The sequence below is a fragment of the Salarias fasciatus genome, chromosome 22 (genome assembly GCF_902148845.1).
Source record: "Salarias fasciatus chromosome 22, fSalaFa1.1, whole genome shotgun sequence".
NCBI classification, from domain to species: Eukaryota; Metazoa; Chordata; class Actinopteri; order Blenniiformes; family Blenniidae; genus Salarias; species Salarias fasciatus.
The window spans coordinates 6,463,819-6,489,796 of NC_043765.1; the positions used below are offsets into that span (position 1 = coordinate 6,463,819).

General features: G+C 44.6%; 5 protein-coding genes across 6 annotated transcripts; 2 read left to right on the forward strand and 3 right to left on the reverse strand.

Annotated features, from left to right (window-relative positions):
- The first annotated feature begins 274 nt into the window (after positions 1-274).
- marcksl1b (MARCKS-like 1b) lies at positions 275-2,794 on the forward strand. Its single transcript, XM_030120913.1, has 2 exons — positions 275-591; positions 1,579-2,794. Exons 1-2 carry the CDS (start codon positions 502-504, stop codon positions 2,137-2,139), a joined length of 651 nt encoding a protein of 216 aa, XP_029976773.1. The 5' UTR covers positions 275-501; the 3' UTR covers positions 2,140-2,794.
- A 4,461-nt stretch (positions 2,795-7,255) lies between these two features.
- hdac1 (histone deacetylase 1) lies at positions 7,256-16,304 on the forward strand. The gene is made up of 12 exons (XM_030120430.1): positions 7,256-7,348; positions 9,346-9,458; positions 9,757-9,874; positions 9,947-10,021; positions 10,106-10,244; positions 10,742-10,883; positions 10,963-11,055; positions 11,143-11,251; positions 14,395-14,775; positions 14,853-15,008; positions 15,347-15,392; positions 15,817-16,304. The coding sequence occupies exons 1-12, from the start codon at positions 7,300-7,302 to the stop codon at positions 15,842-15,844; spliced, it is 1,449 nt and encodes a 482-aa protein (XP_029976290.1). The 5' UTR covers positions 7,256-7,299; the 3' UTR covers positions 15,845-16,304.
- Positions 11,269-13,552, reverse strand: LOC115409315 (putative C-type lectin domain family 20 member A). 2 transcript variants are annotated; one of them, XM_030120433.1, is made up of 6 exons: positions 13,420-13,552; positions 12,287-12,664; positions 11,800-12,141; positions 11,637-11,725; positions 11,443-11,564; positions 11,269-11,355 (listed from the first exon to the last, which is right to left on the reverse strand). In XM_030120433.1, exons 1-5 carry the CDS (start codon positions 13,454-13,456, stop codon positions 11,481-11,483), a joined length of 930 nt encoding a protein of 309 aa, XP_029976293.1. In that variant the 5' UTR covers positions 13,457-13,552; the 3' UTR covers positions 11,269-11,355; positions 11,443-11,480. The 2 variants fall into 2 exon arrangements, with proteins under 2 accessions (XP_029976293.1, XP_029976292.1); XM_030120432.1 differs by having other exon boundaries at positions 11,299-11,564.
- A 19-nt stretch (positions 16,305-16,323) lies between the features above and the next one.
- eif3i (eukaryotic translation initiation factor 3, subunit I) lies at positions 16,324-18,610 on the reverse strand. The gene is made up of 11 exons (XM_030120431.1): positions 18,483-18,610; positions 18,118-18,210; positions 17,958-18,045; positions 17,789-17,854; positions 17,525-17,674; positions 17,294-17,421; positions 17,096-17,206; positions 16,915-17,004; positions 16,755-16,828; positions 16,573-16,665; positions 16,324-16,501 (listed from the first exon to the last, which is right to left on the reverse strand). The coding sequence occupies exons 1-11, from the start codon at positions 18,483-18,485 to the stop codon at positions 16,420-16,422; spliced, it is 978 nt and encodes a 325-aa protein (XP_029976291.1). The 5' UTR covers positions 18,486-18,610; the 3' UTR covers positions 16,324-16,419.
- A 307-nt stretch (positions 18,611-18,917) lies between these two features.
- Positions 18,918-25,242, reverse strand: txlna (taxilin alpha). The gene is made up of 11 exons (XM_030120429.1): positions 25,133-25,242; positions 24,051-24,263; positions 23,386-23,643; positions 23,195-23,286; positions 22,557-22,727; positions 21,917-22,111; positions 21,726-21,845; positions 21,561-21,635; positions 21,377-21,469; positions 21,202-21,297; positions 18,918-21,004 (listed from the first exon to the last, which is right to left on the reverse strand). The coding sequence occupies exons 2-11, from the start codon at positions 24,235-24,237 to the stop codon at positions 20,669-20,671; spliced, it is 1,623 nt and encodes a 540-aa protein (XP_029976289.1). The 5' UTR covers positions 24,238-24,263; positions 25,133-25,242; the 3' UTR covers positions 18,918-20,668.
- Positions 25,243-25,978: the final 736 nt, after the last annotated feature.

Consider the following 25,978-nt stretch of genomic DNA (forward strand, 5'->3'; position numbering starts at 1 on the left):
ATAAAAAAGAAACAGGAAAACTTGCACAACTATGATCATGATCATAAAGATGAACAATGATTTAATCTTTGCTGGTTCTTTTAGGGACTTTCATGCCTATAAAACTGTTGAGTTGATTTCAATGCTGGGGGTCCGAAGGATGGGCGGGGACAATTAGGGAGCGGGAGGTGATTGGCCAGTGCTTGCGCAGACCAGACGCTGATTGGTCGAACGGCGGCAGACCCCGCCCCCGGGCGGCGCCTTGAACCTGCTGTAACGTTGAAGCGCTGCGTCCGGGCGGCGGTGAGTTTAGAGGGTCTCTCTCCACCGGGGTGACGAGTCAGGCTGCGGGAGCAAGAGGGGAAAAAACACGCAAAATAACCACCACAAAACCGACTATTTTCGTCCTTCCACCGCTGGATACGTACCTCGCCCTGGGGTTGGATTAACTTGAAGCCACTCTTTTTTTAGTTTTTTCTTTTTAATTTGCTTTAGAAGACCCCCGCCGCTCCGCCGAAGACAATGGGATCCCAGTCATCCAAGGGAGAGGTGGCCGCGGAGGCGAACGCCGCCGCCGCAGACGGTGCTGCGGCTGTCAAGACCAACGGACAGGTAACCACCCCCCGCCGGGCTGCTGGGTGGGCTTACAGCGAGGGACACTCCGTATAAATGTGTTTAAAAAACCAAAAAGTTGCGTTTTTCAGTCGAAAACTTGATTAAACTCGAATTTGAAGACATTTTTGGGGGCGAGTCAGGTGGAGCCTTTTGAGCATCTCCGCTTTTTTTTTTTTTTTTTTTTTTTTTTTTTTTTTTTTAATCATCTGTCTCCCCATTGACAGGCTGGTCACTGAACACCTCCCTAAAATCATCCAAAACTACAGATTAACCGCCGAGATGGTCTTATTCATGTGGCTCATGTTTGTAGGGATCGTGTTTTTTTTTTCTTTCTTTTTTGTTATTTGATTGGGGGACGGGGATCGAACCCAGAACCGGCTCAACGTGTTGGTTTATAGGGGGAGGGGGGCGTCTGGGGCGCACGTAGGCTGTCTACTCCTCCCAGATTAAAAACAAGCTGTCTGGACTCTTATAGATGGGGAAAATAACACTTTACAACCTTAATAAGTCAGATTAATTACATTCAGAATTCAATATGAAACGTCTGATCGTAATTAGATTTATTATGAATGGGGGTTACTCATGATTTTTATTTTATTTTTATTTTTTATTTTTTTAAAGGATCTTCGAATGCTGTGATTTTTGCTGTTGGGGTGTAGAAATGATCTTTAATTGAGGTGTTTTAATAATCCATGATGGAGCTGCAGCCTGCTCTTTGTTGAGCTGTCTGCTACCTGAGGCGCTCCGCGAGGCGCTGCCGCCGCCTATCGGCTGATTACGGTACTACAAGGCGTCGCCTCCCAGCCAGGCGACACGGTGGTTAATTGATGAGATGCTCTGAGAAAAAAGAGCAATGCACGACAGAAAATGGCGTTTTTTACTAGTTAATGTCAATGCACGAGAGTTATACTGCAAAAGGAAGAGATCTGTTACAAAAAAGCTCATTTTCATGACATTTTTTCTTTTTTCTTTTTTTTTTTACAGGAGAATGGACATGTGAAGACCAACGGTGATGTCTCCTCCAAGCCCGACGGAGACGCCGCCGCCACTAACGGCTCGGCTGAGGCGGCCAAGGAGCCCGAGGCCGGCGCGGGAGGCGACGCCATCGAGCCGGCCCCCGCCGCGGACGGCGAGGCCGCCAAACCCGAAGGCGAGGCCGCGGCCAAGGAGACCCCCAAGAAGAAGAAGAAGAAGTTCTCCCTCAAGAAGTCCTTCAACTTCAAGCTCAACCTGAAGAAGAGCAAGAAGAGCGAGGCGGTCAAGGAGGAGGCGGCCGCTGCCGCCGCCACCGCCGCCACCCCCTCCGAGGAGAAGCCCGCTGAGAACGGAGCCGCCGCTCCGGCGGAGGAGAAGAAGGAGGAGGTGAAGGAGGAGGCCGCCGCCGCCGCCGCTGCCGCCGAGGCTCCGAAGGCGGAGGAGGGGCCGGCTAAAGAGGAGGCCCCCAAGGAGGAGGCCAAGCAGGAGGCAGCTGCTCCGGCCCCCGAGGCCACGAAACCCACAGAGGAGAGCAGCTCGACCCCCGCTCCCTCTGAAAAGAAAGAGTGATTGTACATTCAGCTCACAATGAACTGAGTGAACTGTTTTTCAAGAGAGAGAAAGAGAAAATTTAAGAGTATATATATATATATTTATATATATATGTGTATATGTATACATATGTATATGGATATATGTATATGTAAATATATACACATGTATGTGAGAGACTCCTTCGACGTGCCACTTTTTTCGTCATGATAACGAGACGACAGACTAGATTCACTAGATCACTTCCCCGGTTACTGCTCGACATCTGGACCCGGACTGAGGTGGAGGCTGTGGGGTTGGTCGAAAGAAAAAAAAAGGATTTTAATGGCTCGAACGCCACCTTGTTGACACCATGAAGTACGGATGGATGGATGGAGGGTGGATGGATGGGTGGATGGGATGGGATGGATGGATGGATGGAGTCGAGGCATCATCAGAGACGCTGGATGAGATACTGGGACACCACCACCACTTGAAATGACTGTTAAATAGAGGAAGAAAAAAAAAAAACAAGAAAAAAGAAGATGAAATCAGAAAAAAATTAAAGAGACTCGCCAACTTTTTACATTCCTATATTTTAACCCAAATTTGAAGTATTTTGTGGTGTATTATAGAGAAAACCATCTTAAAGATTCAGAGAAGCTACGTCTTGTTTGTTTAAAGAAAAAAAAAATAGACGATTTTGATTTTTACCTTACTATGGAAAAGAAGAACACTTAAAGCTTGCTATGTTCACTGTCGCGGTTTGATATGAAGCAGAGTTGTTTATCTGTCGTGTGTGAGCCTGAATCTGCTTTGTCTCTGTAAATACATTGGATTGATTTTCTGTTCTTTATTTTGCTAATGTTGACAGATGTTACTGGTTTTATTGTAAAGTTGATAATGGTAAATAAATGTTGGTTACCTGCCTGTTGATGTGTCTTCACTGTTATTTGACGCCCAGCCTGCATATTACACCGAGAGGAACAAACTTTGACCTCAAGACTCAGTTTAAAGTCAAACTACACAACTTTTTAAAGCTTTAAAAAGCTCTTTTAAGACGATTTTAGCTTCCATTTTTGCTACACATCCCTGGAAACAACAGATGGAGAGAATAAACCTAATTAGTTAAGCAGTTTTCACTCCGTTACGACAGTTTTGTTCGTCAGGAAAGAGTCGTATCTGCAAATGATTTTACCCCAGGTGCTCGGAAACCTGCCCACGGTGAGGGGAGGGGGTATTAAGGTTTATTAGTGTCAGCTCCAGCTCCATAAATCCGACCAGGCCTCAGTTTTACATCAATAAACTTTTACTGGACTCTGTGTAATTATGAGTCGTTATTGGATTGGCACTCGCTGCCAGACACTTTTCATTTTATCAAGCGCTGTTTTGTTTCCACCGGTGCCTTCGTACCCAAACCTGCACAAATCAAATGGGTGAAGGTCAGATTGTGTTACTTTGCAGCATCACCTGATGTTTTCATGGGTAAAAATACGTATTATTTCACTTTTAAACCGTAAAAATCGACCAAAACGGACACAGTGGAGCTAATAAACTGCCAAAAGCTAAAATGAGGCAAAAACTCCCACAGACAATTAAAAGTCACTATAAAGATGTCTCAAACTGCAAAATAATCCAGAAAAATCAGCAAACCATTTTTAAATGCATGAAGCCATCATAGTAATCATTCACAGGGATTAAATGATACCGGCTCTATGTAAGTTCTATTTAATCCAAGTATCATGCATTTAGATGGAGTCAAATCAAGTTTTTGTTGAAATTGTACTGAGATGAAAAACATATTTGTCTTTCTTGAGACAATGCAGTTATGCATTTTCAAGTTAAACGTTTAACTTTGGTGAAACTGTTTCTGAAGCTTGGAGCAAACAATAGTCTTAAATCATCCTGTTATTTTAAATATAAAGCTATTCAAATTCAAATATTGATTTTGAAATGATCCACAAATGGCAAAAAAGACAAAAAACATTTCTCTGAGATGATACCGTTCATGAAATCATTCTCAGTGAGGTACAAAACAATCACAGCAGGTTGAAAATGACAAAGAACAAACTGGCAGAAAATCATCACAAATCCACGTGAAACAAGAGAATTGCAAAGATTGCAAATAAATCTACAGAACAGCAACAACTCACAAACACAAATCCACTGCAGGGAAGCAAAATCAGCTCAAATTGACCACAAAATGATGCTAAATGTTCAACAACAAGCAGATAATCATCACAAATGGACACACAAAGATGGCAAAGATACAAAATGACAGCACTCACCCAAAAACCACAAATGAGCACAAAACAACAGCAATTTGTCACAAATTTGTCACAAGGAGACACAAAGAAACACAAAAATATGTAGAAAAACTACGATCATGACCATAAAGTTGCAAAATGTTGAAAATCAGGTACACAAAAATCACAACCAGACACAGGATGTGCACAACAAGACACAAAACCACCACAGAGACATAATGAACCACAAAGACCTGCGAGACAAACTGGTTAGACACAAAATCACAGATCAGACACACAAAGCGACCCTCTGTCAGAGATAATCACTACTAACTGATATCAAATTATGAGCTGTAAATGTGTTGTAAATCAGATTTAAAGAAGGTCTCGTATAGGTGGAGCGGTGGTTTGCACTTTCACCTCACAGACAAGAACATCTCTGGTTCGAGTCAGAACCTGTCTGTGTGTCATTTGCATGTTCTCCCTGTGCGTGAGGCTGAGGACAGTGCAGAAGATGAATAGATGGATGAGTAATCACCCCTCCGCCCAGCAGCGGCCATAAAAAAAAAAACAGAACTGTACTTGATGTGACATCGAATCCTTTCACTCCACATGTCAGATGGGTCGTAATCTGCGATTTGCCGTGAAATAAGAAACTCCCACCGACTCCCGGTCCATTTGTTTGGAGATAATTGAACATTGTGACGCTCTGATGCCGGTCCCTCTGACCCGGGGCCCTTTCATTAGTCCTGAGGCCCTCGGGTCAGCGGCACCATTACCTCTCCAGCCTCCTCTCCACGCCCACAGCGCTGCTGCAGCCTCCTGAACATGGCGAAGCAGCAGCCCTGACCTAGTTCACATGGTGATATGATGAGTTGAGATCCGAGCTACATTTGGATCCGGGCTTCAAACAATTATGAATTATTGAAACAACGCTGAGGCTTGAAGAAGCCTCCTTTCATCCAGCTGCACATGAAGCGTCCAGCGGTGGATCTTATTTGTCATGAACACGATTACAATAAGATCTTGTTGGAATAATTGCAAGCATCAACATGTCACTGTGCAGGAGACGCAATCACAATGAATCAGAGGAGGTATAAGTGATAAATGACTGTTTAACAAGGTGCTCAAATTCTCCTGTTTTCTGTTTACTCTCGACATGCATGATGTCTGCTCTGTATGTTGTGAGATGGTGTGATTGATCCCCTCACATGTATTGCATCTCATTCAGAAGTGACAGTCTGCAGAGAGTCGAAGCCTGCAGTGAACACAGGCGATGTTACACTGCCACCTGCTGGTCAAAAACGAGATAACTGAAAATACACAACTGCAACAAAATGGAACAGAAATACTTTATCAGTCCCAAGGAGAAATTCTCCACACAGACTGAACAGAATAGAAAGCTAAAATATTAATAACACAGATTAAAAAATGAGTAGGTAATATCAAATATTAAAATAAACAAGGTCAAACAGGGAGAAGTATAAGCAATGTAGCAAGCAGGCAGTCATAAATGTACAAAGTTGTTCTCACTGTAGCATGGAAGACTTTAAGGTGACTTTAAATGAGAGTGTGTGTTCAAGACACTGTGCTTTAATGCATGCTACATGAGTGTGGTTGTATTTCCTCTGATATGAATACCGAACGCATGCTCTCACGTGTTTCTATCATGAAGACACATTTTATTTTTAATACATTCACTTTACATCAATTCAAAAGGTTGAAACAGCAACAACAAGAAAACTTCAAGATAATAATACAAGGAAAAAGGCCAGTGCTTCAGTAAATAAGTCAGTTAAATAAAATAAATTTGTGGTATTTCTGTTTCTCTTTGAGGAAAAAAAAAGATGCTCTGTACCAGGGGTGTCAAACACATTTTAGTTTAGTTCACAAACAGTCCAGTTTCATCTAGAGTGAGTCAGACTCTTAAAATATTGCCATAATAGGCTTTAAATTTAATCTTAAAAACTGTCATTGTTGCGGCGCAGAGCAAATATGATGAAGATAGCTATACTATGTTTTCACTAAACCAAATTGGAAATTACTTCAATGTCAACATAAAGCCAATTTTGGTTATGGTGAAATGTCAAAGAAAATGTGTCTTTTCTAAAGAAATATAGGTATAAACCAGGATTTCTTCTCTGCCATATGAATACATTTATTGACCCAAAACAGTGAAACAAAGAGAAAAGGTGGAGCAGTGTGAAATATTGTACCCCTCACAGTTACATTGTCTGTTGTCTAAAGCTGAGTTTTTGGACCTTTTTGAGCTAAATGTCCATGTTCTTTCTGCGTTTTGCATGTGTGAACACAGGTTTCCTCACATGATCCAGAAAAAAATGAGACTGAAGACAGTCCAGAAGACGCATGACATGAGAAAACAAAAATCTTTCAGTCTGAAGAGTAAATAAATCAGATGAATAACAGCATTTCTATTCATCTGGTTATAAGAAAATTATGTTCTAGATCAGCGGTGTCAAATATGAGGCCTGTGGGTCAAAATTGGCCCACAAGAGACTCCAATGCAGCCAAACCACCAAGCAAATTGTAAAAAATGGAGATATATAGATATAGATGTATAGAATGTCTAGTAAACCAGAGTAATATAAATGATAGAGTTCTTATAGCCTAATCTGATATGAACAGTCATAACAGAATCTTGAGTATTTTTTTTCACACAATAACAATATATTCTACTGTTCTAACTCTGTTTAAATCCATATGATCTGGTTATTTAGTAAGATTAGTTGTTCAACTTATCAGTTAAACCTTTATGAATAAATTTGCATCCAGACACTCCAGTCTGTCTCCATCCTCCTCGGAGCTGCTCGGTTTGTGACGCCGGCGCCTCCCGGGCGGGCGGCTGCGCCTCTGTGATTGGCTGGTGGAGCTCCCGGTGCGGGAGAAAAGCCGGCGAGCTGCAAACCGAACGAGAGGAGGTGACCGGTGTAAAATGGCGCTGTCTCAAGGAACAAAGAAAAAAGTTTGCTATTACTACGACGGTAAATGTCTCACCGCCGCATCTTGTTTCCTTTCTGCTTCTAACAGACTCCGGAGGGACGTTTAGAGGATGCATTTAGTTTTTCAGTGGCGTTTTCAGCTGTGGGGCACGTCCAAGCTAACGTTAGCATGCCTTGCTAGCTAGCCGGCTTTAGCATGCTAAGATAGCCGTTTCTATTTCATACCCCAAGGAGAAATGTGTCTCTGTATCTACTTGGTTTTCACATTGATCATGTATCGGAGTGTTCTCTGTGCCTTATTGCATCGTGAGATGTGCATCTTAGCTGGTCCGGTCCTTACAGGGAAGAACAGAGATGTATAATCGCTGATAATAACTTCCGATCAGTGCACCGGTGTTACTGTTTCACAGCCATGTCGTGCTATTCAGTGTTCTCAATTTATAGAGATTTTTTTATGCCAAAAAAACATGCCACCGTTATATTAAAGGTACACCCTTAATGTTAACTAAAAAAACCAAGCAGATTGGAGTCGTTGTCTGATGCTCTTTCTTCAGAAATTGTACCGTTAATGCAGAATTATTGATCAAAAGATATTCGCCCATCGTTTCCTGTCTATATGTATGCTAATCGCGGGTTATGAGCAGTAATTACGACTGAAAAGGATGATCAGGGGTTAATATCAGGTCATACAAGGCCACTGAGATCGGGCAAAGCGAATTTATTTCTACAGCACTTTTCAGACGCAAGGAAATTCAGAGATGTACACGGAAATGAGCTGAATACATTAAACCGGACGATGATGAACCTTCATCTTAAGCATTAAGATTGTGGGGAAAAGGCAGTTAAGAGGTATCAGAAGAGAATGTAGTCTCACTTTATTAAAGATATGGTGAAAAAATAAAGTTAAATCTAATGCTTATTGGAAATTCTGTGCAAGTATTGTTTTAATTCCTGATTTAAAAGTTGTGTGTCAGCAGCATTCAGGAAGTTTGTTCTATCAGTGAGGAGTGTAGGAGCGAAGAACTGCGTCTCCTTGTTTCTTCTGATTCTGGGAACACATTAGTAAATCTTTTTCTGAGAGCCTCAGAGGTCTGGATGTTTCATATACTATGAGCAAAACTGAAATGTCTTCAGGCTCAGAACCATTCAAGCTTTAGTGACTGGAAGTCAGACGTGGTTCATTTGACACTCAGGTGTGCTGCAGCTTTCTCAGAATTTTTCTTTTTTTCTTCTGAGACCTGTAAGCACACTGTTACAAAAATCCAACTCAATGCGTGGTCAGAAATCCTTTAATTCTTACAATATTTTTCTGATGTAGGCTGATTTTTTTAATTGTCTTAACGCAGTTGTTGATTTTCAGCTCTGAGTCATTAATTATGCCCAGATTTCTGAGTGGATTTGTTGTCATTTATGCACTTACTCAGCAGGTAAATGGGGCTCTGGCCATTCGTTGACGTCAGTATATAGAGCTGTGCCCTGAAAGGGGTATTTGTGATATCCCATGGTCTGAACCAACAGCAACATGTAGATATTAAACAAGAGGCCCAGAAATGGAGCCTTGAGAAACCTCACCTGTGATTTTTCTGATGCTCAGATTCATAATTGACCTGTCAGTGACGGATCTCAAACCATTTTTAAAGTCTGTTATTCAGCTGTTGTGAACTGTGTCAAAAGCAGCACTGAGATCTAGTAATGATACAACTGAAACTCTAGATGTGTCACTACTCGTGCAAATGACATTCAGCACTTTAATCGGTGCTGTGGTTTGACCTAAATCCAGAATAAAAAACAGTCAAGTAATAGTTTTGTGCCATTAAATTGTGAAGTCGTTTAAAAGTAATCGTACTGAGGATCAGCAGGTTTGATATGTAGTGCTTCAGTTTTAAGACTCCTTATGAAATGTCAAACAAACTGCCGCATTATCTGGTTCTTGTCCAATTAAATTTCTTATTCATCTGATTTATCGAGTGGCGTTCAGCAGGAGAGCCATGTCTCTTTCTTGCAGTCCTCTGGATGATGTTTGTTCTCCTCTCACATAGGCGATGTGGGGAACTACTACTATGGCCAGGGTCATCCTATGAAACCACACCGGATCCGCATGACACACAACCTCCTCCTCAACTATGGACTGTACAGGAAAATGGAGATTTATGTGAGTCACATTGATATGAACTTTGCCTTTATTCTAATTTAGCTTCATCTAACCTGTGCACACTAATGGGCAACGAATAATCCCAAAGGGGCACATGAAAAATTAGCACTACTGTTGAGAGCCTTAAGTCGACCCCTAATAAGCATTTTCTCTTGATTTAAAAGAAAAAGATGCAGTTCTCACGTGATTTTTATGGGCTTGTGTTGCCCTGTGACATTTTCTCTTCGTGTAAAAGACAGACTGAACTGCAAACTTTATATGAAGTCTCACGTTGCTTCTCGTCACTGTTGGATTTCAGAGACCACACAAAGCCAGCGGTGAGGAGATGACCAAGTACCACAGTGACGACTACATCAAGTTCCTGCGGTCGATCCGGCCGGACAACATGTCCGAGTACAGCAAGCAGATGCAGAGATGTGAGTGAGGCGCTGTCTGCTCAAGTTCTCTTGGAGTTCGGCTGCTTTACGTTTCCTGGTGTTTCTCTACAGTCAATGTTGGAGAGGACTGTCCTGTGTTCGACGGTCTGTTTGAGTTCTGCCAGCTCTCCACAGGAGGCTCTGTGGGTACGTGAAACAAACGCACCTCTGTTGATGAGCAGGCTGTTGTCACTTGACTACAACTACATAAACTCGGTCGTTTCCCTTCAGCTGGAGCGGTGAAGCTGAACAAGCAGCAGACGGACATCGCCATCAACTGGGCCGGAGGACTCCACCACGCCAAGAAGTCCGAGGCCTCCGGGTTCTGTTACGTCAACGACATCGTGCTGGCTATTCTGGAGCTGCTCAAGTAAGCCGGATTCCTTCTTAGGTTAAAGTCCAGATTTGTTACAAAAAAAAGCACACAGACAATATCTTCTAAATGGATTGTGAATGATGTGGCTCCAATCGGGCCTGCGACAACAGCAGAGAAAACCTTTGTTTTTCCGAGTGGTGAACACGACACATCAGTGAGATCCCAGCAGAGATTTCCGACATGTTGCCGTGAAAGCGAGTAAACTGGCATTCACCTGAAAGCCACGCTGTCTGGTTGAGTTTGTAAATAGATGCATAATGCTACGGCCATAGGAGACGATGTCTGGTCACGTCACTGTGTTGCAGCAGAAGGTTTCATTAGATTCGACTTCATGGTGAGATTGTAGTCATTGTTTGGTTTTACATAAATAAAAACATTTTCATCACATGATCTGTGCCATAATACATAGACCCTTTAAAGGTTATTATGGTGTTATTGGGCTGCGTGTGGCCCCTGAACCACAGTGTGTTTAAACTGACTGTCCTGTGCAGATACCACCAGAGGGTGCTCTACATCGACATCGACATCCACCACGGAGACGGCGTGGAGGAGGCCTTCTACACCACAGACAGGGTCATGACCGTCTCCTTCCACAAGTATGGAGAGTACTTCCCCGGCACCGGAGACCTCAGGGTAGGTCCGCTTGTCGTATTTCAGTTTCAGCTGTTTCCGTTCGTGAGCTTCGCCTCACAGACGTGTTCACTGTGCGCAGGACATCGGAGCAGGAAAGGGGAAGTACTACGCCGTCAACTACCCTCTACGAGATGGAATCGATGACGAGTCCTACGAAGCCATCTTCAAACCTGTACGTTGAGCGCTTTTCATCCTTCTCTCGTTGAAGCCACCTCATCAGTGTTTACTTTAATTCTTGGTGTGTGTGTGTGTGTGTTAGATCATGGCTAAGGTGATGGAGATGTACCAGCCCAGCGCCGTCGTCCTGCAGTGCGGTGCCGATTCTCTGTCCGGAGACCGACTGGGCTGCTTCAACCTCACCATCAAAGGTACAAACACCACACTGGTTCATTCATTTATTAATCATACACACGCATAAGGTTTCACCGCTGTGTCGCCATGACGACTGTAGATCTCTTAGGGAAAAATCCATCTATTCACAGAGATGAAGTATTTCTCTCTTAGATAAAGATATAGAAGATCATATTTCAGTGTTAAAGTGTGAGATGTTGCTGGTTACCAGGATGTTTCTCATCACAGCTGCTCTGTTCCGCCCCCTCATTTTTCTTCTTCTTTCTTCTGGATCTTTCCCCAAAACATTCTGGAGACTTTCAGCCCTTTGAGCAGGATGTGGGCACGGAGCTAGACAAAGTGCATCATGGGAAAAGCATTATTTTCTCCACAAATTCATGTAGTGTCCACTGTGCTGCGTACCTGCTGTAAGAGCTGCTGCTGGATCTCTACGTCGTTCATGTCGGCCACAGTTCGCATCGTCATCTTCAATCTTTTCAGCTTCGTCTCTGCTGCAGAATCAACAGCAAACTCTTTAAAGACTTGAGTATTTCCACATGCGGATGTAACGTAGTCTGGACTTCACCTTTGAAACAGAAGAAGGGTTTCTCCTCACGGCAGTTTTCGTCCACCCATTTCCCCGTGTGGAGCAGGACCGCCGCACACTGCCGGTCCCGCCCCTGGTTATCGGGCTGCGTGGCTTTCCAGTCGCTGAAGCTGGAGGCGCTGCCGTCAGACCAGGAGGCCCAGGGGTCTCTGTAGAGCCCCACCCACACATTGCCTGCCCACTTCAGGCTCCGTCGGACGTCCTCCTGCTCCTCTCTGCTCCTCAGACTCATCAGGTCTGTGTGGCGCCCCCTGCAGTACGCCTGAGCCTCCGACCAGCTGAGCTTAACCTCCACCAAGACGTAGCGGGACGCGTTTCTGTCTTTGGAAGGAGATTCATCATTAGATTTACAATCTGTTCAGAAGGATTTAGGAGTGTAACGGTCTCTGTGGCAATCACATTCGCACTCCATTCATTCACACATAAACCGAACAGTTCTGATCTGGAAGACTTGAAGAATTCCTACCGTCATAGCAGATGAAATGGAAAGGTGTACTACAGAAGAAATCATTTAAAATTCCCGTCTGGGTGATGTAGAGACAGTGCTGGCTTCCCGCAAAATTATTGGGTTGTTCTTTCATCCAGTCGAGGGAATCCGTGTTCACCTCCAGGCTGGCGTCCTCGGACAGCTTCCACACAGTGGACTCGTCAAAGAGTCCGATCCACGCAGAGCGGCCCGAGTCCCCGCTCCGGCCTGCGGCCATCAGGAGCCTCCGGGAGTCTCCGTCATGGTGGACGGACGCCAGGTCGCTGGAGTTCTCCCTGCAGTGGCGCTGAGCCTCAGCCCAGGTCCTCCTCTCGTTCACCAGGTAGAACTCCGAGGAGGACGGCAGGCTGAGAAATCCTGGAGGGAAAATCTCATCAGTGACCCTGTATAATACAAACGGCATTGATGCTTTAAAAAAGTTTGAATTGTTCGGATATTTTAGTACATTCATTCACTCTTGAATTGTCCGTTGATGTTTGGCTGCTGGGCCAGCACAGCAGATCTTGTGAGCTGAAAGATCATAGGTTAACCACTTGTCTCTGGAAAAGCGTCCTTTTTGTTTCGTGTAGTTTTTCTATAGTGTTTCCTCCATAATAGTGTTTTTTTTTTTCCTTCTTTTTTGTAATTCCATCTATTGAGTTCAAAATGAATCATTTATTTCTGGTCATAATTCAACACTGTTTACTTTTTTCCTTTCCTTAGTTAAAGTGGATTATTTATACCTTTCCTTTAAATTCTATAAAATACCCTGGATTATGAACACAAATCCAAAGCAGCAGAAGAAAGGTCTAAAGATATAAACATACTGTAATTAAGGATATTCCCTCCTCTCATCAGTCTGAAGTGTAACTCTTCATGATTAGGTTTTACAGTTTTTTTTTTTTTGTTTTTGTTTTTTTATGTTCACAGTGATTTTAACTTATTAAACTTCACTGAGAGTTTAACCGTCAGTACAGAAACACATCAACATCTCACTGTTCTCAAGGCTTTCATTTCTCACCCTGATGATATCAAATTTCACGTTTTCAGTACATAATGTAGCTCTTCTCAGTAGTGTATTGGATGTAGATTTAGTTTAATGCACATTTCCTGTCTGATATCCAGTAACTAACCTGAGAGTATCAGGATGAGCAGCATCACATCCTCCATCCTCCGTTTCCCTCTCTGGAATGGATCAAGAGTTGAGAGTTATTCTTTCAACAGCAGAGGTTTGAATGGAGTGGATGAGCTCAGACTCGCCGGCTCAGTCCGTCCGCTTCCCGAAGTGTGTCAGAGTAAAAAAAATAGGAAGGTATTTCCCTCTTCTCGTCATATATTTTCTTATCAAATGAGGACATCCTGTCTGGGGTGTGACTGCTGCTTTACATTTGTTGAAATATTCACCGACGGGTTGAGTTCAGTCAAATGTGGAGGAGTAAATCTAAACCATGTAACGCTGTTTTTCAACAAGGATCTCTGCCGGACGTCATGGTTTGTTTTTGCTGTGGCCGACCATGACGGGGACGAACGATTTGACAAATGAGGCTGAATGCAAATGACCTTTACATTGTCAATCCAATGCAAAAGAAAATCCTCGCTTCAATAGAATTCAGTGTCGGTGAGAAGTCAAGGTTGAAAGGACATCGTGTGTAGAAATGATAGACATTGAATTTTGACAGTGGACGCATCCAGACCAGGACGATTTCACCGGTTCGGCCCAGCCGAGATGAAATTTCTGCTGTATGCATCACTCAAACTAAAATGAGTGTGACACCTCTGCTGTAGGGATTATCGACCAAATTCTTGATTGTTTTTGTTGAAGTAGTAAATATAGCACTGTAGATATTGACAATCTAATGGATTGTGTTTAAAATGTGTGTCCCTGGGGGCAGATATTATGAAAACACAACGTTTCACAATGATCACAAACTTTCAACACCACAGAAGTGCCGATCGTCCAACGCTGGGAGCGATCCACGAACGCCTCTCTCAGCTGATTAAAGCAGCAGGCGCTCGGGAAGCCCTGCACAGCCTGGTCTTGATGGATCCAGTGAGAGGAGTTGAGGGACCAGCTGACTGCTCTAACTTCCACTCATTCCTCTTCCCAGGCCACGCCAAGTGTGTGGAGTACATCAAGAGCTTCAACCTGCCGCTGCTGATGCTGGGCGGCGGGGGCTACACCATCCGGAACGTGGCGCGCTGCTGGACCTACGAGACGGCCGTGGCGCTGGACTGCTCCATCCCCAACGAGCTGCCGTACAACGACTACTTCGAGTACTTCGGGCCGGACTTCAAGCTGCACATCAGCCCGTCCAACATGACCAACCAGAACACCAACGAGTACCTGGAGAAGATCAAGCAGCGGCTGTTCGAGAACCTGCGCATGCTGCCGCACGCGCCCGGCGTCCAGATGCAGGCCATCCCCGAGGACGCGCCGCACCCCGACAGCGGCGACGAGGACGAGGAGGACCCCGACAAGCGAGTGTCCAGTAAGAGGCCGAGGCCGTCCGAGCCGTCCGACCTCCCGGGTTCACGCCGCGCTCACGAGCCGCGCCTTGTGTTTCAGTCCGCGCCCACGACAAGAGGATAGCCTGCGAGGAGGAGTTCTCCGACTCCGAGGACGAAGCGGAGGGCCAGGGGGGCGGGCGGAGGAACGCCGCCAATCACAAGAAGGTGAAGAGGGTCAAGAAGGAGGAGGAGAAGGAGGGAGAGGAGAAGAAAGGTGAGCAAGACTGTCCCAGTGGTTTGTGGCCACAGATGATCGCATAGTGATATATTGATTTGATTCACTAAAACACAGAGACTGAGACAGACCAACACTACTGAATAATAGAGGGTTATGAATCTAATCGGAGCTGTGTCGTCTTCCTACCAACAGCCGTGATCATTTCAGTTATTGTCAATTGTCTTTTCTACCTTTAACATTCATTGTATCTTAGTTTCTCCTTTGAGTAGTTTCCGTTCTACTGAAATGTTTCCTGTAATAAATGAAAGCATCTTGAAGTGAAACGTTTCCATTTTGCTGTTTAGTGGACTCATAAAATCTCCTGTTTCTCGTAGAAGTGAAAGAGGAAGAGAAGGAGGAGGAGAAGATGGACACGTCGGGGTAAGGCTGAATTCAAACGGATGACAGTGAACTTTGGCCTAATCTAAAAAGGCTTTTAAAGTCACTCCAGTAGAAGCGTTTCGCTTCCAGTGTAGAAAAGTGATTCTGCTGATTACAGTCAGAACAATTTAAATGATTTATCTTGTTGGTTCGATTATTCATCAAATTAATCAGAACTGTGAAAAAACCTGCATAGTTGAATGAGCCAAGCAGACCGTATTGCAAAGCCTCACTTCAGCAATTTAGCTTTGATCACATCTGTCCTGAAATGTCACTTTAATCAAAAACTGAATAAACTGAGAAATCATGAGAGTTCCAAGTCATTTAATTATAGATTGATCTTTTCTTTCAACACCGTGAAACTTGTTTTTAGGGAGCTTAAACTGTTTGTCTAAATCTAGTTGCTCTTTTTTTTCTTTTCCAGACCAAAAGAAGAGGTGAAGACGACTTGAAGTGCGTCCCGTGGAGAGATGGAAGGTTTAGCTGTTGTCCTCTGATGACCCCCCCCCGCCCCAACCCTCCCATACCAAGGACCTTTTTTCTATTCTCTCTCCGCGTTCCCAGAAGCAGACTCGCTTACACACTGATTACATTCGGTTTTCGGACTCGTCCGGAACTCCTCGCAGCTGCAGTGTGAAGCAGCTCTGCTTCCAAACACATCGAGACGGTTTACAAGTTCCACGCAGACGCCTCCTCTTTAGTTTTTAAACATCTATTTATGATCCTGTGTGAAAGCATGTCTCGCATGTCTCCAGTAACTTATTTGACTCATGACCATCCGAACCTGCAGTGTTTTCTATGTCGCCGTGTGAATGAGAAGTGAAGATTTTATACCATTAAGCATAAGAAGGTGGAGTGTGTTGTGTTGTTCCCTCCTGAAATGTGTGACCACAACTTTGTAATAATAAAAGATTGAAAAATGAACTTTGGCTCCTTGTGTTGAAATAGAACAACTTTATTGAGCTCATGAGGAATGATGGGATTAAATCCATGTTAGTCAGAGTCCGAGGAGGAAGGGGGGGGAACTTCATGCCTCCAGTTCAAAATCAAAGTACTGCGGGTCGAAGTAGTGAATCCTCACGTATCCGTCCTCTCCTCCGCTGCTGTAGCTGTGAGGAGGAAACAGATGTGAGCAGCTGGAAACGTGGCGCCGTCGGTCACATTTCAGACTGGAGCTTACCTCTTCCCATCAGGGTGGAAGGCCACGCAGTTGATGGGGCCGAAGTGACCTTTGACTCTGCCAAACTCCTCTTCATAGGCAGCATGGAAGAACCTGAAGAGGATGGAGTTTGTTTTTAAACTGGTCTCGCCATTAAAAAAAAAAAAAAAAAAATTGAACGTCAAATCTTAACACCGACGCACCTGGCCTCAAACTTTCCGATCCTGGTGGACGTGGTGGTGACCTCCATGGCTTCCTGTCCTCCTCCCATCACCACCTGGAACAAAAAGTGACAATTTATCACAAAGTTACGCATCTGATGATGTTGGAACGCTCAGTTTCAGCACTGCTCTGAAGTCTTACATGATCCATGATGGGGGAGATGGCTGCAGAGTTGACCGGCCTCTCCGTCTTGAAAGTCTTGATGTGATCCAGAGAAGTGGAGTCGAACAACTAGGGAGGAACGAGAAGAATGAAAACCCGAACACCGATTTAACTAACCACAACTCAGAGAAATGAATGAATGTAATGTGTTCAGCGGCACCTTGGCTGTGTTGTCTTTGGAAGCAGTGATGAACATGGTGAGGTCCACTGACGTCTGGATGTCGTTGATCTGCTTGTTGTGCTCCTTGATTTTCTTGATGATCTCCCCTGTCTGTCGTAACAAACACATTTAAAGACTCAGACGAGTTGAAATCCCTCAGAATTCACAGGCTCTGTTTAGAAACGTCTGGAGTCAAACCTTGGCACTGAACTGGTTGATCTCTCCGTTTTCGTGGCCGGCGTTGACGAACTCTCCCAGGGGCCCCCACACGGCACTGGTGATCTTGTGGTCGCTGCAGGGGACTGACAGGTAGGGCTGGTTGTCCTCTGGAAAAAAAAAAAAAAAACACAAATCCGCTCATCAGCATTCTGTATAGCAGTGCAACGCCGCCATGTATATTGTATCTTTTTAAAACACTGCACTGCGCACCAATCTGCTGTGGGTCCCGCAGGTCGAAGAAGTTCAGGTAACACTGGTAGCCCATCTGCTTGTCTGTGGAGAACATGATGATGTTGCCGCTGAAGTCGAAACCGCACGTCCTCACGGCCGAGTTGGTGTTGAGGAGAGCCAGCTGTTTACCTGTCAGACGAAAGCACAAGAGTCTCATGAGGATCATTTAACAGAGTTTTGCCATCATATGTCACAGATCCCATCTTGTTAGAGGATTATGATACATCGCATGTATGAACTTACCAGTCTCACAGTCCCACAGCCGGCAGCTGTTGTCCGCAGATCCCGTTAACACACTTTTCGTGTCCCCTGAGAGCAGGAATTAAGGATAAACACTTGACAACCGGCAGTAAACAGCCACAAACATCTGGTGTCAGTGTCATGGATAGCAGGTCTTCCAGTGGGAGGATACAGTCGCAGTCCACACACCACACAGCTCCCGTGTGTCCGTTGTAGGTGCCCAGCCTCTCCCCGTTCACAGAGTACCACACGTTGGCGACCTGCGAGCAGAAGAAGCAGTGTTAAAGACGTAAAGCTGGAGCATTTTAACGAGATGATGGAAGAGGACTGACCGTGTCTTTGGCCACAGAGAAGAGCAGATCTCCTTCTCTGTTGTATTTGATCTGGGTGATGGACCTCTCGTGGCCCTGCAGCAGGATGGGTTTCTGTAGACAATAGCAGCGGAATTACAGTCACATTCTCTAATGTAGCTTTCTTGAAATTGTTAAATACGTCCGAATCTTCTAAATTTCTATGATAAGAGTCCTACTGCAGCTGCTTTAAATAGAATAAACACGCCACAAAGCCGATAGCAGTGACGTTAGCGCCGGCTACCGGAGAGCTAAGCTAACATTTACCGGCACGAAACCACCAACAGCCACAGAGACAAGCGGTGAGCCGTAAATGATAGAAAACTGTCGCCGGTTATTTTACGCACCATTTCTGCCCGGTGTGTGCTTCCAGTCGCCCGGTAAATTAAAGTATCCTCCGGTTTGTTACAATTCTTCTCGGAGACTCGTGTGTGAGGCGAAGCAACACCAGAAAAGGACAGGCGTCACTTCCGCAATCCAGAGGAGACGTCAGCACGCCCCCTTCCGGTTAGCATTAGGAATGCAACTATGGTTAAACTTCGACATATTTAAACTATTATTGCTACTTTACTGAAACGTTTTCGTTTTTACTGGCTCTTTGAAACATTGTTAAATTTCTTAGTTCTTTATTGAGACTATTAAACTACTGCTGCTGCTACTTTGACACGTTTAAGTATGGATGACAGGTTCAGGTTGAAAATGGTCAGATGGACTTCTTCAATGAGGCTGAACCTCAAAACTGAATTGTTTGGCCTAAAGAAACCAAAATGAGTTCAAATCCACACAGTTACAACTTTTATTTCCCGTGAAACAAAAATATACAGGGCCAGAGAAAAGTACTGCAAAAGACAAAGGAGAGGAAACGTCTTTGGTTCCTTGTCACGGTGGGTGAAACCTCCCTACAAGAGGATTAAAGGTGAACCATCCTCTGAGATGATGGAAGAAGTCAAGGTCTAACAGTTCTGCACCTTATAAAATGATTCCAACTCAAACAAAAACACAGATATGTGTTGTTTCCACAGTACATCCATGCAGGACCGTGAGAATAATCGTGGTACATTCTCCAAATGCTCATCAGTTCACAGAATTACAACCAAGTGTTGCATAGAGGAACATTCTCTGCTTGATGAGGAAACAATGGTGGTCAAACATCTGGAAACTCCAGAAGGTTAGGAATGAAGACTTGGTCATAGAATAACACTTTTATAAAGTGTCTACATGTTAAAAAATAAACTCTACGCCTCTGTATCAGAGACCTGAACAATAAATACAGAAACTGAACCCTATACAAAGAAAGAAGAAACACTTCAAGCAAGGCGTGGAAATCATTTAACATTCAACATGTGGGAAACCAAGGACTTAAAGAGCTTCCTTCAATAATAACGCAGACCAGCGGTTCTCAAACCTGAGTTCTGAGCCCTTTAAGAGGGACGCACGATGTCAGAGGCCCCCCGAGCTCTTGAAAAATGCCTTTTGCTTTTGTGTTTGGACTCAAGACTTGCGGTTGGCTTCAGTAATATTTCAGCCAATCAGAGACCAAATGAGGAAGAAAAGCGCTGATTTAAGCTGCTCAGATACATACGTCTACATCTTCATGAAGAGAAAACAATCAAGTTTCTGCAGAGACACACACACACACATTTCAACCTCTGATGGCTCCTTTTGGAATAAACTGGTTTCTATGTTGCTAGGCAACAGAAAGAGCAGGAACACACACACACACTGGAGATTATGTGAAAGTGTTCTAAAGGAGCTTCTTGTGTTTAATGCACCACTAGTTAATACTTAAACTGTCAAATAACTGCATGTTTCAGGTGGTGGGAAAACAGCCAATTAGAAGAAAGCGGCTCAAGAGAAAGTCTGAATCTATTATAGAAGTAGAAACTGAAATAAAAATGTGCTTAAATGTGTTTTTTTCAGTTGAAATAAACTCTTGAAAGGGGCTCATGAACACAGGAAGCTTCAGAAGTGATGAATTCTCAATTTATTGTATCTGATTCACTCAAAGTTGGAGTTCTCCCTCAGTTATGTGATTATTGAACTTATATTTAAAGCATTTTTAAGCTTCTGGCGCGCTCAAGGAGAAGTCGAATCACAATAACCCAGCATGCACTCTGTTCAGCTGAGTTCACTAAATATTGTTAATTTTCAGCAGCAGAGTGAAAACTTTTTTTTTTCCTTTTTTTTGACCACTGGTGTGAACGACACCTCGGAGACACATCAGAGCTGAAAACAACTGAGCAGCTGAGTTAGACATAACGTATTACTTATTGATCTCCACTTTCTTCTGATTGGCCTGACTTTAGCTGAAGCTGTTGTCGGTGTGTGTGTGTGTGTGTGTGTGTGTGTGTGTGTGTGTGTGTGTGTGTGTGTGAGTGTAGATTCTCTGACTGCTGCTGGAGGACACAGGTTAACCCTTCCATCACGTACAGACCAGAAATCCACAGAGCTGTCTGATCTGCTTCATCCAGTGGAGGAGGAGGCGGCGGCTGCTGGTTCGATGCTGGATGCTGGGGGACGAGGGGGCGGGGCTTCATTCCTGCGCGGTGACGGGCTGACCGCTGGCCTCTTGTAGCGAGCCGCCCGTGTTCAGTTCAGTGCAGGGGGAGGGGGAGGAGCTGTCTGGATCGGGGGCGGCAGTGGGGGCGGGGCCAGAGCCGGGCTCCAGCAGAGAGTCTGTGGGCGGGGGCGAGGGGGAGTCGGTCCCGGGGTCGGAGCCAGGGGGCCCCGTGCTGACCCCCTGCGGCCCGCTCAGGGTCTGGACCTTCTTGTTGAGCTCGTTTCGCTCCACCTTGAGCGCCCGCCGCAGCTTCTCCAGCCGCTGGACTTTTCCCTGCAGGGCCTCGAAGTCTCGGTCCCGCACCGCTTTCTGCACACAAACACCACCGGAGACTGAAACACCACCTCACTGACACACTGTCGACTTCGAGGACAGATAACCTGTTTGTACTGATCCTCTTAAATCGCTTCATCTGTGTGAGCCACTTTGAGTTCAGATCTTTTTTTTTTTTTGTTGGATTTTCCAAATTGATTGTGAAGATGGACAGAGGACATAAAAAGTCGCACCTCGTCTGCCATCTCCAGCAGAGCCTTGTTGCTGCTCTCCCACCGGGAGCGATACATGGCCGTCTCCTTCTCCAGCTTCTTGATCTTCTTCGTCATCTGCAGAAAGGAAACAGGACTCCTCTTTAGCCTTCCTCCTCCCCTCTCTGTGCACTCCTCCCTCTCTCTCTCTCCTCACCTTCTCCATCTCCTGCTTGAAGGTGGTGAAGACTTCGTTGCTCTTGGACAGCGTGGTCTGGAACTCCTCGAACTTCTCGGTGTACAGCGACAGCTGCGAACAACAACATCACAACACGTCAGATTCCACAGAAGGACGGCGGCCGTCTGGAGGTGAGTGAAGAGTGAGGGAGCTGTGGGGAAACCTGCTGTTTGAGGTGAACCTCCTGCTGCTTCATCAGCTCGCACATCCTCTGAGACTCCACTGCTTCTTTGAGCAGCTGTGGACGGAGGAGAAGACCCCGGGGTTAGAATCAACAGGAGACGCAGACATGGTTGGGATTGGATTATTCTGAGAGGGGAGTATTTACAAAGTCCTTCTCTCGGTCGTGACGCTCCTCGGACTCCTTCAGCAGCTCCTGAGCCTGGTGCAGCTTGGCGTCCACCAGCTGCTGCTGCAGGTCTTTGTGCTTCACCACTTTGTCGATGTGCTGGAGGAGGAACGTCGGGTCAGACACGCGGCAGCACAGAGAAAGAGGAGGTGTGGATTCTCGCCGCTCACCTCCTCTCTCAGTTTGTACTGCTCATACAGCTTCTTCAGCTTCTCTCCCAGCTCCGTGTTCTCCTGCCGCAGGCTGGCGTTCCTCTCGTTGTGCTGCTCCATCTGAGCCTGGATGTCGTTCAGCGTCATCTGGAAGTGGGACGTCACCTCTTTCCTCTTCTCCTCCTCCAGCCGAGTCCTCTGCATCCCTTCTTCCTGCAGAAACCAGGAGACACAATGAAGATCAACAAGCAAGCTTCGCACACTGTCTTTACCTCCTTGTCGTACCGTCACATTATTCTGAGCTTCTAATGTGGCTTCATGTGAAATATGGAAGGGATTGAGAAGAAGAAGTTTGTCTCCATAAAATGATCTCCATCAAAGTTTGGGCTGCTGAATCACATTTAGTGAGTCTCCGGTTCATCCATCACAATACACATATTAACCAATCAAATCAATGAATGTAATGAGTACAAGTTTGAATTCTGAGTTTCATTTGAGATTCAAGAGTTGTTCCAACAACTGCATGAAGACAAGTGCCTGAATTCATGCATTGCTGCTAATTTAAAGTGCAGTAATTCCCTCTCTGGCGCCATCGTCAACAGAAAGAAGCAATCCTCGTTCACCCATCTGACTGCCGACGTGCTGCCAGGTGTGTCACCTTGAGTGTGCGGTTGTGTCTCTGCAGCTCCCTGCACAGACTCTCCAGCTTGCTGCGGGCCAGGATGGCTTTGCTGTGCTCGTTCCTCAGGTTGTCCTTCTCCTGCACCAGCTGGCTCTGCTTCTTCTGCAGCACCCTCATCTGCTTCTGGGTGTTACGGTGCTCCTCCAACTGAAACACACAAACACACACTTTTCACAGGGCTGCAGCCAGTATTCCACATGAACCCAGGCTTAGTCCAACATTAAATCACAATAACTTTAAAAATAAGAAAAGTACAGCAATCACTTAAATCATGAAGCTCAATTAGTTTTTATTATAAGAATTCAACTCTCGATCCATTTTTTAGCCCGATCTCACTGCAGAATCAATAAGCTGACTAGATTCGGATTTTTCCTGAACATTGTAGTTTTATAGTATTAAGTTCCATATAAAATTATTTTGAGAAGTTTTGCCAACGTCTTCAAATACCAGCTTTTACAAATTGTGCAGCTCAGTCATTCTACTAACTTGAGGCCACAAAATACAAAATCTGCTCCACTGACAAGGACAATGGCATAAAAATAATTCAATTCTTTCTAGAAAGATCATGGAGGAAAAGTGTAATCAGACCATGCTGATGTGTTAAAGGAGCTCACCAGTTCAGCATACTTCTTGCAGAGTCCTGCCAGCTTCTCCTCTGGAGTGCTGAGTGTGTTTAAAGTCTGCATGAGCAGGGTGATTTCTTTCCCTACACAAAACACAGTTATTACCGGTGGTGCTAAAAGCAGCCTTTGAGTCTTAATATTCCACAGAAGTAAACAATATGCTGTCCTGATCTCCAGCTCACCTAAGCCCTTCACTTTTTTCTTCTCGTGACTTTTCTTCTGCTCCTTCTCGTTGCTGTTATCTCCTCCGTTCACTTTGTCCGGCTTGTCGTGCCCCCTCTCCCCACTCAGTCCGTTCAGCTCGGAGGTGTGGGACTGGCCGTTGGGCAAGGCGGAGGCATCATCGGAGAGCGACTCCCGGCAGTATGTGCTGAGGATGTCCTCCAGCTGCCGGCTCAGCTCCTCGGCCATGTCGCACTGAGCCCGAGCTGCCTCTGCCACTGCACACAGGGAAAGGAAACCTCATGAGGAAAAGGAGGAAAACTGCAGCAAATTTATTCTGAGAAGTAGGAATTATCATGATTATTGGGAAACAAGGCAAGCTTTTAACAATCTGGAGCCATATGCGAGTTCTTCTCTTTTCTAGAAGTGATGCGAGTCTTTAAGCTTTTGATTTATCTGACCCACACCAAAGTTTAAAAAAAGAGAGGGTATTTCCCCATCGGTTTAAAGCACGTTGCACTCTCAGTGAGGATGCAAAATTTTAAAAAACTGACTCGATTTTGAAACACTGCTGCTGGGAACTGTTTGGATTTAATGTCATGCAGAACAAGCAGGAACCACAATCATTCTGTCAAGACCATCAATTTAACCACATGGTGTGTGTATAAACTTAATAGATGTGTACCATCACTCCCTCCGTCCTGATCTTGTGGCGGTGTGTCTGTCTGCGGCGTCTGTGGCTCAGATTCTTTGGGGCTGCTGTTGCTGTCCAGGCCGTCTTTAGCAGCTGCTGGCGACTCCGCCCCCTCAGCCGGGGCTAAAGTGTCCTCACTGCCCTGTGGGGCTGATTCTTCTGCATCTTGTTTTTTCATCTCCGCTCTCACAACAAGGTAAACTCCTGGGATGTGAAAGGAATAAAAGAACAATGAGTTTCAAAATGACACATCTGAGAATAAAACACTATAAAACTGAGTGTTCATTTTATTAAAGTCTTGCACAATCTTGACAATTCTATAACGAGAATGGCGTGGGTTCAAATTCTGGCCTTTCTAGGTGGAGTTTGCATGTTCTCCCAGTGTGTGCAGTGCACCTGGTTTCCTCCCACAGTTGTAAAAACATGTTTTTGAAAGTAACTGGCGCCCTAAATTGCATCTATCCTGTCTTAACTTGTCCTTTTCACTGCGTTTTCCCTGTGATGGACAGGAGACCTGCCCAGGTGAACCCTGCACTTGTCCAGAATTAGCTGAACACGGTGAAGTGTTATTAAACACCAATGACCTATTCAACCGTGGTGGCCAACAAGGGCCAGGTGGTTGTAAGAGGAGAGACGATTATTGACAAACAATAAGAACTGATGAGCATTTTGCCATCCTGACATGTAAATTCAGTTTTGTGTTTATTTTAACCTACATCTGATTTAACCTGGGTTTGAATTCACACTGAAACTATTCAGCATTAGCTTCTCTGAGCAACGCACCGGTTAAATTTTCTTTTCGCCGCTATAAACAGTCAAATTCAAACAACAGTTCGCTTGTTTCTGCCATGCTTTCAGTTTCATTTCAGAACAGAAACACACAAAAGGGAAATTAAGATTCCCTCCACACACTGCGTCTGCTAGCACATGCTAATTCTGTTAGCCGCTAAATTAGCTTCCACGATGTTAGCTCGTACAAACCGAGCGGAAACAATAAAAAGCAAAAGCCGAGAACATGGGCGCTTGTCTTCGGCTATTTTCCGCCTTTCATATATGTTTTATGGTTTTTTTACCTTCAGAAGAAGGAAGAAAACGATAACGTGAGCAGCAGATTTCAGCGTGAGCCAGGAGAATATCACTTCCGGTAACACTTCTTTCTTCTTCGCAGCGTTCTTTGGCTGCAGCTCAGTGGTTGGTTTTAACATCTATCGCCACCTACAGGAGTCCACCAACTGACACCTGACATTCTTTATTGCGAAAAGAGTGTCCGTTTCTTGAAAATCTTCATAAAATAATTTTATAGTGACCACCAATCGTGCTGGGAATATTTTATCATAACCTAAAAGTGATCACCTAAAGAATTTTGTATTTGACATATAATGTCTTCTAAAACCAAACAGATTATTTGAGCCACCAGACCCGTCCAAATGTAATCAAACATTGTACTACACCTATTTTCACTCTTTTATTGCTATTATTAACTGCAAAGAACCAGATACAAGTTGACCGAAGAAAAAATAAAATTATTATTGTATTGCATCTGTAGGTTTTGGATACATGGACAAGGAAGTTACTTGACACACTGGTTGAAAAGAGCTGGCTTTAACCATTTCATTGTGTCTCATATAGTGTCCAGTGAAGTCTACACAATGTTAACATGTATAAAGTGGTTTTTCATCATCCAGACAGGTGTAATTAAAATAGCTTCAACATTTTCTGCAACATCTGAAAGCTGAGACAGACAATGGAGTCAATCCCATATGCAGTCAGCAGATAATATACTAAAATTGCTCAGGTTTTTTTTGCAATAGTCATGTCATAGTAGAATTGAAGAGAAGGATGTTTGGAGGGATAATATCGCCATGTACATCAAAGAAGCACAAATTACATAGATTTCAGATCAGAATTGGTTTACTTCA